General features: G+C 39.0%; 1 protein-coding gene across 4 annotated transcripts in view; it reads right to left on the minus strand.

The window, feature by feature from the left end:
- Positions 1–2,063: 2,063 nt before the first annotated feature.
- The window catches only part of TCTN3 (tectonic family member 3), a 48,022-nt gene continuing 36,570 nt past the window's right edge, over positions 2,064–13,515 (minus strand). For all 4 annotated transcript variants that reach the window (XM_086378864.1, XM_086378863.1, XM_086378865.1 and 1 more), the window contains 3 exons: positions 13,144–13,297; positions 8,804–8,941; positions 2,064–2,676 (listed from right to left, as the gene is read on the minus strand). In XM_086378864.1, coding sequence (XP_086234990.1) covers positions 2,443–2,676; positions 8,804–8,941; positions 13,144–13,297 — 526 coding nt within the window. In that variant the 3' untranslated portion in view covers positions 2,064–2,442. The remainder of the gene's footprint in view (positions 2,677–8,803; positions 8,942–13,143; positions 13,298–13,515) is intronic.

Consider the following 13,515-nt stretch of genomic DNA (forward strand, 5'->3'; position numbering starts at 1 on the left):
ACTCCACCAATAAAGTTGAGTGGGATACATGACTGTGGATTGGGAAAATCAAATACCAGAATTATAATCGTTTGCCTTTTGAAATAAATAAATAAAAATAGTGAATATAAGTTAAAAAAAGAAAAGAAATCAAGAAAAATATTTCAGCCATGGTCTCTTTCCTGCATGTGACTTAAATTAAAAAAAGATTCTCTTTTGATTGGAGGGATTTTTGTCTCAGCAAGTGGAAATATGGCTAGATATGACCAGAAAGTTACATAGGAAGTGGCTTATTTAGAACCCAAGTATAAGAAGGCAGGGTTGAGGACTGCTTCTTCACATGCCAGAGAGTACTAGGTTAAAGCTATCTTAGTCTCATGCTCTTTACTTGTAACAGAAACTTATTCAAACAAAACAATTTACTGGAGAGAGTAGTTTCCAAAAGCAGGAGGTAAAATTGGATCTCTTAAGAGGTGGATACAAGGAACTAGAATCTGGGAATCAAGACTCTCCCCTATCTCTGGGTTTCTTCTTTACATTTATATCTGCACATCTGCCTCTTTTTTTCTCTTTTTAAGATACACTCTTCCCTAGTGAACATTGGTTAAAAATGGCTTCCTCAGCCCTAAAATATCTTCAGTGCCTATTCCCCACTGACTTTTAGGCTTGGTCCCAGTTTCATATTCCTCGAGAGAAAACCTTACTGGCCTAAGTTGCCCCAGGTCTCCCATTTTTGGTCTAGTCAGCTGTGGCAGGGAGAGGAGGGGTCATGCAGATAACTCAAACACAGCAGAGCTCTATGTGATGGGGGATTCTCAGAGAAAAGGGAGTAGGCTAGGCCAGCAGACATGTTATACGAGCTGGCAATGTTAGGACAAACACTTAAACCAGTTTCGGCCAGACTATGGAATATCCTTTGTAGTTTCACAAACCAGGCTGAACATCAGAAGCACCAGAAAGCCTTTTAAAAAGATACAGATTCTTCTAGCAGGTGAATTAGAATCTCTAGATACAGGGCCTAGGAATCAACATTTTTAAAGAACCCCAGATTTTGATGTGACTACTTTTGGGAACTCCTGCTTTAAAAGACAAGCTTAAATGTCAAGCAAACAAATACATCAACAGAAATGGGAAGTTATTCATAAATAAGAAACCCTATATATGATAAACAGGGAGGGTTTTTTTTCCAGAGAGCAAATTCCTTTCTTTAAAATACAGTTTTATTTTCTGATCATAAATATCAGAAATGCTTATTAAGAGAGATTCCCATTTTAAACATGCTAGTCTTTCAGACTTTTGTTTGTCTAAGTACATATGTATAAATATTTTTGTTTTACAAAATTAGGACCGTAAAGTATATGTACTATTTCATGGCCTATTTTATTCACTAAAAATAGATCATGAGTATTTTCATATGGCAATAAGGACTGGTCTACTCAGATGGTAAAGTGTCTGCCTGCAATGTGGGAGACCCGGGTTCGATCCCTGGGTGGGGAAGATCCCCTGGAGAAGGAACTGGCAGCCCACTCCAGTACTCTTGCCTGGAGAATCTCACGGATGGAGGAGCCTGGTAGGCTACAGTCCACGGGGTCGCAAAGAGTAGGGCACAACTGAGCGACTTCATTTTAACTCAATTTTCAGTGGTTGTACAACATTTCAATCTATGGTTGCATCATAGTTGATTTAACTAATCTCGACTGAGCGACTCCACTTTCCACTTTATTGTTGGGACATCCCCCCACCCCATAATGTTTAATAAGTGGAATTGTTGGGTTAAAGTTTATGAACATTTTTAAGGCTTTTGATACATATTGAATGGAGAAGACAATGGCACCCCACTCCAGTATCCTTGCCTGGAAAATCCCATGGACGGCGGAGCCTGGTAGGCTGCAGTCCATGGGGTTGCTAAGAGTTGGACACGACTGAGCGACTTCACTTTATGGTATTGAACTCCCCCTTCACCAAAACCTTATATATTTCTTTTTCCCACTGCCACTTTGGAGCAGTCTCTCAGAGCTATCTGAGATGCTGCCTCTCCGGCTGCAGTCCTCATTTTGCCCCAAATAAAACTTAACTCACAACTCTAAAGTTGTAAATCTTTTTTTAGTTGACAGATCTCATATACTATAGTTTAAAAAGGTATGATAGATCACAATGAGACCATTTTACATCCATTATCCAGGATGGCTAAAATAAAAACAATAGCAAAAGGATGTGGAGCAGCTGGAAGCCTCATATACTGCTTGTGGCACAGCCACTCTGGAAAGTAGTGTGGCAGTTTCTCAGTAAATTAAACATAAAGTTGCCATATGGCCTCCTTCTACTCCTTCAGATAGGTCCTCTGTTTTCCTAAATGCTGTCCTCTGGTCATGAGTAGGTGAGGATCTGTTTAGCCAAAATAAGTAGGCTGCCTCAGAACTTCCCATGGGGAAAACTGAAATCTGATTCTTCTCCTTTCTTCACTTAGTCTCTATGGTTGAGAACTCCAAGCAATAGGAGACACAGGATAATAATGGGAAAGATGGAGCCTTTTTGAGAGCCTTCTCCTCTGCTAAATGCCATTTTGAAGGGAAAAAAGAAGTCGAATGGATATTTCCAGTCCATTCTGGGTTGGCCTCTTGGAGGCTCTGGCTTCTGGGTAATGTCCACAAAGGTCACCACAGTTTTCAAAGGTACTTCTGTTTTGGGCTGGGAATCCTGCAAGAAGAATGTCCATGACAGGTCAGTGCTTGGCACCCATTCAAACAGCCCTCCAATTTGAATGTTATTATTACTACCCTGAATAAAGACCCATAACAGACTGCTATGCAGTTCACTTTCTGAGACACAGGAAATTACTTACTTAGCAACAGTTGGACCAAAACTGTGAACACTTACACCTACCAAAAGACTAACTCCAGCTTCCCCTAGCTGGGGAGCTGGCCTGATAACAGAGAAGCCACTGCTCCTGTTACGCGTTTAGCAGCTCTACCTTACAATGTCCCAAATGGCTCCAGGCTCTGAAACAGTATACATGTACTAGTGTATGTAGTAGCAGCAATTTTCTTCCTTCTTCAGTTGCAAGAAGAAACATGAAACTTCATGGAAAAGGCAAAGAACTTCAGCAATGTAGATTTAAAAAAAAAAAATCAAGATTCACAGAATCTCAGGGTTAGAAAGGATCCTCCTAATCACCCACCAATTCAAGTCAAATGAAAACGATGCTCCCAAGAAAAGGGACCTTGTCAAGCTGACTCATGTAGCTTTGGGTAGATATGGTTGCAGCCTGATGACTAGAATCATGTTTGTCTAAACTGAATTAATTCCCTTTGTTCCAACTCTGTTCACCAGGCAAACTTTTGATTATAATTTGACAGTAAGTAACTATCTTGTTTCTGTCTTCACTCTGATGCCACATATTATCTCGGCTTTGGCCTTTGGCAACAGTAAATGTCAGGTTCTAGGAACATAATTTTGCTTGGTATAACCCTTCTATTGATATTTTAAAAATGAATGTGGGGCCAGTGCTGTGATAATTTTGCATGTCATACTAACTCTCTGGACTTTTTTTTTTAAACAGTGATGTTCATGCAGGGCTTGGTATACAATTAATGTAACTTCTGTGGCTGTGAAAGCCCCACATGCATTCTAAGTACAGCCAGCTTAGGCTGAAGATGCCAGGGTTCCCTGATTCCAGCCAAGACTGGCTGAGACTAACCAGATTAAAAAAAACGGGGAGGAGTTTATTACTGAAGAATAAGCAATAACCTTTCTTTAGACTGTAACTTACAAAAGGATTTCCTGTTCGGACTTTAATTTTTCCCTAGGAACTTCATAATGGGGAGAGGATGTATTCAATTTTTGGAGCAAATCTTTTGCAGTTGACATTACTGAAATATGTTAATACTGTTATTTAACCTCACTGCAGAATGCCTGATGAGCTATATAAGCTGGGATGGCTAGAAATACTTTAGGATGGAAAATAGAATAGAGAATGGATTTCCAGCCTTGTGTTCAGTGTTACCTAAGAGTTGATTTAATTAATGTGTTGTTCTGACTCATTTCAGAGCCTTTGGGGGAGGGCAAGTTTTAAACTGCCCACAAGCAGGAGGAATTGTGGTTAAAACTGGGGTACTGAACTCATAATGGAAGAGTGCAGTTGTACATTAGGAAGCTCCCTGCTGCACACTCAAGTCATAACCACCTGCCTAGCGTTTATTAGTGATAAAGCTGGAATTGTGATCTCCATCTGACTCTTTTTAATTGGTTTCAAACTCAGGTAGGGAGAAGTGTCATTAGCTCTGCAAACTCCCAAATCAGGGAACTTTTGGTCATTCTATGAACTTGAGGTCATTCTATACTGAGAACAGACCTTTAAGATAGCTATGAGCCCAAGAAAGCAACTTTTAGTTTCATGTATGAAAGTGAAAGTTGCTCAGTCATGTCTGACTCTTGCAACCCCATGGACTGTCCACGGCATTCTCTAGGCCAGAATACAGGAGTGGGTAGTCTTTCCCTTCTCCAGGGGATCTTCCCAACCCAGGGATCGAACCCAGGTCTCCTGCATTGCAGGTGGATTCTTTACCAGCTGAGCCACAAGGGAAGCCCAAGAATACTGAAGTGGGTAGCCTGTCCCTTTTCCAGTGGATCTTCCCTACCCAGGAATCAAACTGGTGGATTCTTTACCAACTGAGCTATCAGGGAAGCCATCCACTTGAATATATATTTAAGTCTACAGTGGTGTTTCACAGCTGGGAAATCCTGCATGTTTTTTGTAAAAGTTCTTTGAATTGGGTTGTTTTTTTCAGATTCACTGAGGATATAGGCTCATCAAGAGCTACTACTAGACTTGATTTTAGGATGGCAATGTAAAGGCATGTCTTCTTTCTATATATCCTAAAACCACTCTAATAAGAAACAAATACAAAACTCCATCTTCATTGAAATGGAGAGAGAACATAATACATGAATACAGAAAATAGATGGAAGCAAGGTTTCACAGAGGGTTAGAAGGCCAAACCTAAAAGCCTTCAGAAACTAGAAGAGGATCTCTGTAGAACCCTGACTCAGTAATAGGAGATAACAGGGAGGTAGGGATGAGGCAGGGACAGAACATGGTTACTGAGTGATATCCTCCTCAATGAAATCAGACAACCACCCTTTCCCTGTTTCAACGAGAGACTGGAAAATTTAAACCAGAGAAATTCTGGATTTCAAGGTATATAGAAAGGACAGAGTGAAGTATGGAACCCAAAATAGGGAAATTACTCTGCATAATGAAATACCTTGCCCCAGTCTGGCTTCAAAGTGCTGAGAGATGCTCTTACCACATACCCTTTAGTTAGGAGCCAGCAGGGTTGTTTTGTTGTTTTTTTTTTTCTTTAGAAAAGTAATAGTCCCAACAAAAAGACAAAAAGCTACTGACATCTGGCAGTCCTATAATCTTGTAAAGGCCCAATTAGTACAAAAACATAAACAGCAGAGTACCATGTAATAAACTGTATTTACTTAATGGGTTTGTTGCGATAATTCAATACTTATTTAAAAAATACTTATAAAAGATATTACCAGTGCCTGTCATATAGTAAATGTTCAATAGATGTTTTTCTATTATTATTATCAGACAAGAAGATGTAAGTCTACACAATGTTTTGCTTAAATTCTTCTTTATTTTGTAGTTTGTTCTTGGGAACATTCCAAAAATGTTGCTATTTTACTTTTTGTAGTGAGAGGAATTTAAAGTGTTTCTAAAGCTACATTTATACAATGAAAAGTCATTTTGACAGTTCAGTTCAAACTTCAGACAGCCTTCACTTCAAGGTGTAGAAACATAAATATCCTACCAGGCTAAGCAGATAACCTAAATGAGAGAAGTGGGGCAGGTAAGGGTGGGTAGCTGCAGGCTGTGTGAAGGAGGTATTTTATTAGTGGCAATCACCATTCAGTATGGCTTCCCTGATAGCTCAGTTGGTAAAGAATCTACCTGCAATGCAGGGGCCCCTGGTTCGATTCCTGGGTTAGGAAGATCCACTGGAGAAGGGATAGGTTACCCACTCCAATATTCTTGCTTCCCTTGTGGCTCAGCTGGTAAAGCATCTGCCTGCAATGTGGGAGACCTGGGTTCGATCCCTGGGTTGGGAAGATCTCCAGGAGAAGGGAAAGGCTACTCTCTCTAGTATTCTGGCCTGGAGAATTCCATGGATTGTATAGTCCATGGTGTTGCAAAGAGTCAGACACAACTGAGTAACCTTCACTTTCACCAATTGGTGGTAGATTTTATGCCATGAAGGAGTGTAGGATCTCTTATCACCAGATTTTCAAGACAAGTCAGAGATCTGGATGTCAAGGTAAAATTTCTTGATTTTTAAATGCTGACACAAATTTTAAAAAACAAAATGCTTTGCAAATCAAACAAGTCCACAGGCTAAACAGGCTACAGGCTGCTTGTCTGCTACTCAGCTTTAGTTTTATGCCATCATTCAGACACACTATGCTGACTGACACAGCCTGGGTGAGACCACTGTCAACTACAAACTTTCAAAGGATGGCCCATGGGGTAAGGAGAAGAACTGCAGAAGATATACCTTCAGCAAAATGTCTCCTTAATTAGCTCCTCCTTTTATTACTTTAGACACTTTGGAACATGTATACTAGTTTTCTTTGAATAGGCTCTTGCCTAATGAGAAAAAATTGCACAGGAAGTCCTGAGAGACAGGCCTGTGTGGATAAAGGGAAGTGATTTAAAATTAAGGACAAATAATCAGTATAAACATATAAAGAAAAAATGAGTACTTATGTGACTTCAGGAGAAAATTTCCATTCAAGACTGCAGTAAAAAAATTTCAATACAGATGATAAAACTGTCTATTATAGAATTATTTGCATTTGCTATTGGAAGGACTGATGCTGAGGCTGAAACTCCAATACTTTGGCCACCTCATGAGAAGAGTTGACTCATTGGAAAAGACCCTGATGCTGGGAGGGATTGGGGGCAGGAGGAGAAGGGGACGACAGAGGATGAGATGGCTGGCTTCGATGCACATGAGTTTGGGTGAACTCCGGGAGTTGGTGATAGACAGGGAGGCCTGGCATGCTGTGATTCATGGGGTTGCAAAGAGTCGGACACGACTGAGCGACTGAACTGAACTGAACTTTTTGTGATATGACACTATTGAGTCATAACTCCTTTTACTTTTACAAGGGCATAGTATCTTTCATGGAAGCGAGCTTCTGAAGTGAACATTTTTGTATAGTCAAAATTACCTTTGCAAATCATTTAAATCACACTAAGTAAGGGCACATGATTTGGCATATCCCAAATCACCCCTCAGTATTAATAAATTCAACAGAGTTAATTTTTGCTCCATCACTAGAATAGAAATTGTGTCTTCAGTTATACACAAATAAAGCACAACTGAAATTCTCAGCTGTTAACCACTTAGGACAGTTAGATGTGAATGACTGTAAGTGTGATTTTGTAGAGGGGACAGACTAACCTGAAAAGCTGCTGCTAAGTCACTTCAGTCGTGTCTGATTCTGTGCAACCCGGTAGGTGGCAGCCCACCAGGCTCCCCTGTCCCCAGGATTCTCCAGGCAAGAACACTGGAGTGGGTTGTCACTTCCTTCTCCAATGCATGAAAGTGAAAAGTGAAAGTGAAGTCGCTCAGTCTTGTCCAACTCTTGGCAACCCCATGGATTGCAGCCCACCAGGCTCCTCCGCCCATGGGATTTTCCAGGCAAGAGTACTGGAGTAGGTTGCCATTGCCTTCTCCAACCTGAAAAGCTAACCTCTATTAAATACTAGAAAAATACAATGATTAAAAATACCTGGAAAAGACAGAGGCACTGGGTAGCTTCAATGCCTAAGAGAACCAGAGATTCAGGAAAATAAAAAGAACAATCCTGTAGGTATATTCCCAAACTACACAGGTATTCATGAATAAAGATACAGTTCATAAATATAAAACAATAGATTCAGTGCCATATCTGTAACAGGTTAAATGAATCTTACAGAAAGAGTTCTGTTTTATTCAGTAAGCCAACACAGAAAGAATGGAATGTTCGTATTAATACAGTTTCTGGTAACGAGTTTGAACACATTTATAGGCATAAAGAGCTAAGGTGCTCAACTTGTGTGAGGGAAGAGCTAAAGGTATTTTACTTCTGACTTAAATGTAGTCTCTAGTTTCTTTCTTTTCTGGGAGGTAAAATCAATGACTTACAGGTAACAATTTCAATTAGTTTTAATTTCCATTAAAAAATAATAATCTGGCATATCAGTTCATACATGAAGTTCACCAGGACCTAATCATTTTATTTTTGAACTTCCCATAGCTGTAGGCAGTTGATAAAACTGTCCTATGGCACATCTTAAACAGCAGGTATATGTTTACTACATATTAAAATTATTTATTTTAATGGAGTGCAATCAGCCAAGAATTGATGATTACAAACTAGCCACAGTAGTAACTTTAACAGCAACCAATTGGCCAGAGACTAACAAATGTGTGACTGTCACTGAATACATAGAATGTCATAGAATATCTTTTCTGTGGTTGAATCAAACTGTATAGTAATTATAGTATGATAATTTAAAACAAAGTAACCTATACTGTAGTCATGAAATTTAAAAAAACACAGGGAAAAAATATAGACTGAATTTACCATGAAAACATGTTAATTTCAGTAACCAGTTAGGGAGGATCTACTTGAAAGTTAATTGTTTCAGCTCATTCTGACCAAACATTAGAATTTTGGCTGGTAGCATAAACTGACTTTCAGGAAGTTAAAAAATTAACTGGTCATCAAATGACTGATATAATAATCTAGGCTTTGCAAGGCTTACCTGTATGGACTGGAGTTGGTATAGAAATCGGGCTCCTGACACATGAGCTTGTGGGTTGGACTGGAGGCCTATGTATGCCCACAGTATCTGGATCTCCAGGGAAACTGGTATGACACAGCAGGAAGTACAGTGCATAGCCTGCAGGAGAGTAAAGAAGCACTTGATGGGTAATTGCTGATGGTTGCCTGTAGTTATTAATATTTATCATGCATTAAGTAGCTGTTGTTTCTTAAACATTACACAATAACAGAGAAGACAATGTGGCTTAGGGAAAGGACACAGAAGTTCATAAGAGGTCGTATTATTGTTCAGTTCAGTTGCTCAGTCATGTCTGACTCTTTGCCACATCATGGACTGTAGTACAACAGGCCTCCCTGTCCATCACCATCTCCTGGAGCTTGCTCAAATTCATGTCCATCAGGTAGGTGATACCATCAAACCATCTCATCCTCTGTTGTCCCCTTCTCCTCCCACCTTCAATCTTTCCCAGCATCAGGGTCTTTTCCAATGAGTCAGTTCTTTGCATTAGGTGGCCAAAGTATTGGGAGTTTCAGCTTCAGCATCAGTCCTTCCAGTGAATATTCAGGACTGATTTCCAACCAGGATGGACTGGTTGGATCTCCTTGTAGTCCAAGGGACTCTCAAGAGTCTTCCCCAACACCACACTTCAAAAACATCAATTCTTCAGCACTCAGCTTTCTCTATGGTCCAGCTCTCATATCCATACATGACTACTGGAAAAACCATAGCTTTGACTAGACAGACCTTTGTTGATAAAGTAATGTCTCTGCTTTTTAATATGCTCTTTAGGTTGGTCATAGCTTTTCTTCCAAGGAGCAAGTGTCTTAATTTCATGGCTACAGTCACCATCTGCAGTGATTTTGGTGCCCAAAAAATAAAGTCTCTCACTGTTTCCATTGTTTCATCATCTATTTACCATGAAGTGATGGGACCAGATGCCATGATCTTAGTTTTTTGAATATTGAGTTTTAAGCCAGCTTTTTCACTCTCCTTTTTCACTTTCATCAAAAGGCTCTTTAGTTCTTCTTCGCTTTCTGCCAAAAGGGTGGTGTCATCTGCATATCCGAGGTTATTATTGTCCATGATCTTAAAAAAGATAATATTCTAAAATGGAAAAACTAAAATAGAAAATAAAATGGAAATACTAACATAGAGATAAATAAAACATAAATAAGCCCATGTACAAGGGTTATAAGAAGTGCCCAGTGAGTGGTGGAGTCACTATTGTGGAATGCCAGAAGCAGCAGCCATTTCTGGTTGAGGATGGCTTCATAGAACTGGGATGAGTAATGTGTGATGGAGGAAATGGTGTTTAAAGGAAAATTTAGGTAGAGAGATGGCACATAAATGGTATGCAACTAGAATAGCACATGATGCCGTTGAGGGGCAGTTACTGATTAAGTACAGTTGTTACGGTCTCCTATGTGCCAGGCATGTGTGAGGCACTGGCCCCGAGCTGACCACTTGACTGAAGCAATGGATCTGAACGCACAAACAGTGGAAAGATTAAGGAAGGATGTTTCAGGGTTAGATTATGAAGCCCAACTAAGCAGTCTGACTCCAGGACAATTAATTCTAAGATGCAGGAAGGACTGGTGGAAGTGAGGACATAAATCAGGAAGTTATGATAACTTAGCAAAACAAACTATCCTCAAATATGCCTTGCTTTTCTGACTTCACACTTTTTATTTATAGTAAGACTTGGCACCCCACTCCAGTACTCTTGCCTGGAAAATCCCATGGACGGAGGGGCCTGGTGGGCTGCAGTCCATGGGGTCGCGAAGAGTCGGGCATGACTGAGTGACTTCACTTTCACTTTTCACTTTCCTGCATTGGAGAAGGAAATGGTAACCCACTCCAGTGTTCTTGCCTGGAGAATCCCAGGGACAGGGGAGCCTGGTGGGCTGCCGTCTGTGGGGTCACACAGTCGGACACGACTGAAGCGACTTAGCAGCAGCAGCAGCAGACATAGGCAATAACATGTCTAAACTAGGAACAGGGGAAGACAGACCATGTTTACATTCAATTTATTCAGGAACTGTCAAACTCTTCAAATTGGCTCTACTATTTTGTAGTCCCACCAGCAATGTCTGAGGGTTCCAATTTCTCCACATTGCTGCCAACTCTTGTTTTTATCCATTTTTAAAATTATAGCCATCCCAGTGGGTATAAATTGGTATGTCCTTGTGGTTTTGCATTTCCTTAATGGCTAATGATATTGACTAACTAATGACCTTTTCATGTGTTTGTTCCAAATATTTTAGAACACTTTCCCTTTCATTTTTTCTATCTATATTAGGAAAATTTTTCCATGTTATCAAATATTCTACAAAAATGTGATTTAAAAATGTAAATAGTAGGTTTAAGAATCATAAAGAGTAAATTCCGCTATAATCTCAGTCCTCGTCACTAACCATTTCTTAATACTCAGCTATGTATCACCCCAAACCACGCTCCCTAGGTATGGCTTTATGAGGTTTAAGAAAACTTAATTTGACTACAGTTGTCCAAAGACTGGATCAAATGACTGATACAATAATCTAGGCTTTGCCTAATTATCTAGGCCTAATTATCTATTTGCCTAATAATCTAGGCTTTGCCTAATGTTCTGCCTAAATAAATTAATTTATGGTTTATCCATATAATGGAATAAAATGTACTTGGATCAAGTACATGTATCTACATGCATCTACGTATCCCCCAAGTCTCACTAAAAGGAAAGAAGTATACAGGAATAAAGTCATAATAGTGCTGAGAAAGGGAAAGGGGGCACTTTAAAAATAAAATCTAAGAGGAAAGGCCTTTCAAAGTCTGAACCAAAATTCAAGAGTTGAAAAAAAGACTGATAAATCTCACAATATAAAAATCAATTTCTGTATGGCATAAAAACCATAAACAAAGTCAAAAGACAAATGACAAACTGAGAAATAATGTCTATAAATCAGATAACAGAAAAGAGACAATTTCTCACATACTCAAAGATTTTCTACAAGTCATATGGCTAGTAATTCAATAAAAATGGGCAAGAGATATAAACAAATCATAGTGAAGAAAATAAGAATTATTCAACTGTATGTCAAGATACTCAACCTTACTCATAGTAGGAGAAAAAGAAAACTACATTGGGATACTATTTTTCACTTATCAGATAAGCAAAGATTAAAAGCTTGATAACCTAGTATTGAGGGTATGGGTAATAAGCCATCCCATAGATGGATGGTGGGGCTTGTAAATAGGTACAACCTGTATGGGAAATAAATTTGCAATATTTATTAAAAATTTAGATGCATATACCTTTGGATCTAGCAATTCTACTTCTAAGATTTTTCATATAGGCTTATTTTCACATGTACAAAATTGTGCCTGAACCAGGTTATAAAATGCCACACTGTGTATAACAGCAAAAGGCTGAAAACAACCTGAATGTTCTGCCTAAATAATTTATGGTTTATCCATATAATGGAATAAAATGCAACTATACCATGCAAAGGATGAGGAAGCTTATTATATACTGATATGGAACAAACTCTCAAGATCAAGAGAAAAAAGCAAAGTGCAGAGCAGTATTTATGATCTTATATCATTTGGATTAAAAAAATATGAGTATTTACTTGTGTAAGCATGTAATATCTCTGGAAGGAAAGAAAGTAATAACTCAGCCTCTGTGGAAGGGAAGAGCTGTCTGAGAAAGAGTTTCATTTTTGTACTTTTGGAATTTTGAGCCAAGCGTATGTATTACTTACACAAGAAATAAAAAGCTTAAGTGAAAGGAAATAAAGATACAGTTGATTAAAGCCAGGAGGGACAGTGAAAGTGAAAGTCACTCAGTCCTGTCTGACTCTTTGTGACCTAATGGGCTATACAGTCTATGGAATTCTCCAGGCTAGAGGGGGCAAAAGAGGAAGTAGATTTCTTTCTTTTACTCTGACACACAGATTTCGCTATTTCACTTAGACTGGAATCAAGAGGTACACCGGCTAAGCACTGATGTCGTGGCCACCAGAAAGAATAAAAACAGAAAAGAGCTGAATGAGATTTCGTCAGGGGTAGTGGGTATTGAGGTTTTTATTTTTTCTTAATACTATTCTCTAAACCTTCTACCTTGAGATTTTTCTCTAAGTAAGGAAAGTTATATATATATACCTGACCTGAAATGATGACTTCAGATGGCCATGATTTCTTACAGTCTTTCTTTTAGGACAACCACATTATCTTTCTTCTGTGACAACCAAACCAACTATGGAAACAGGTCTGGTTTTAATCTTAATAAATAAAGGAGGAAAGTAAGCTTTTGTCAGAATGTGTATTTCTTTCCTTACTGAAACACTGTAGTTCCTGCTGAGGATCCGGGTCCACTCTCCCTTCTGGGCTGGGTCAGCATTTCCAAAGATGGCAATGTGCTCTGGTCTGGGACTTCCATGGAGAGCCTGATAAAGCTCCTGCTGCAAGTGGCTGCAGTCCACCCTTTTCAGCCTGAAATGAAACAGCACGGAGTCGAGTCCAGTGCTAACATCAAAATGTAATTCATTCAAACATCAGAAATAATACCAAAAATAAATTGTGGGAAACAATCCTTCACAGGTATAAAAGACTCAAAAAAAAAAAAAAAAAAAAAACAACCCCTCTTAGCAATATTATTTAAAGACTATTCCTAACATTCTCTGAACTCTAATTCAAAATATAAAAATTGC

The sequence above is a fragment of the Bos grunniens genome, chromosome 26, assembly GCF_055505025.1.
Source record: "Bos grunniens cultivar Pamir isolate PY7600 chromosome 26, Bosgru_T2T1.0, whole genome shotgun sequence".
In the NCBI taxonomy this organism is placed as follows: Eukaryota; Metazoa; Chordata; class Mammalia; order Artiodactyla; family Bovidae; genus Bos; species Bos grunniens.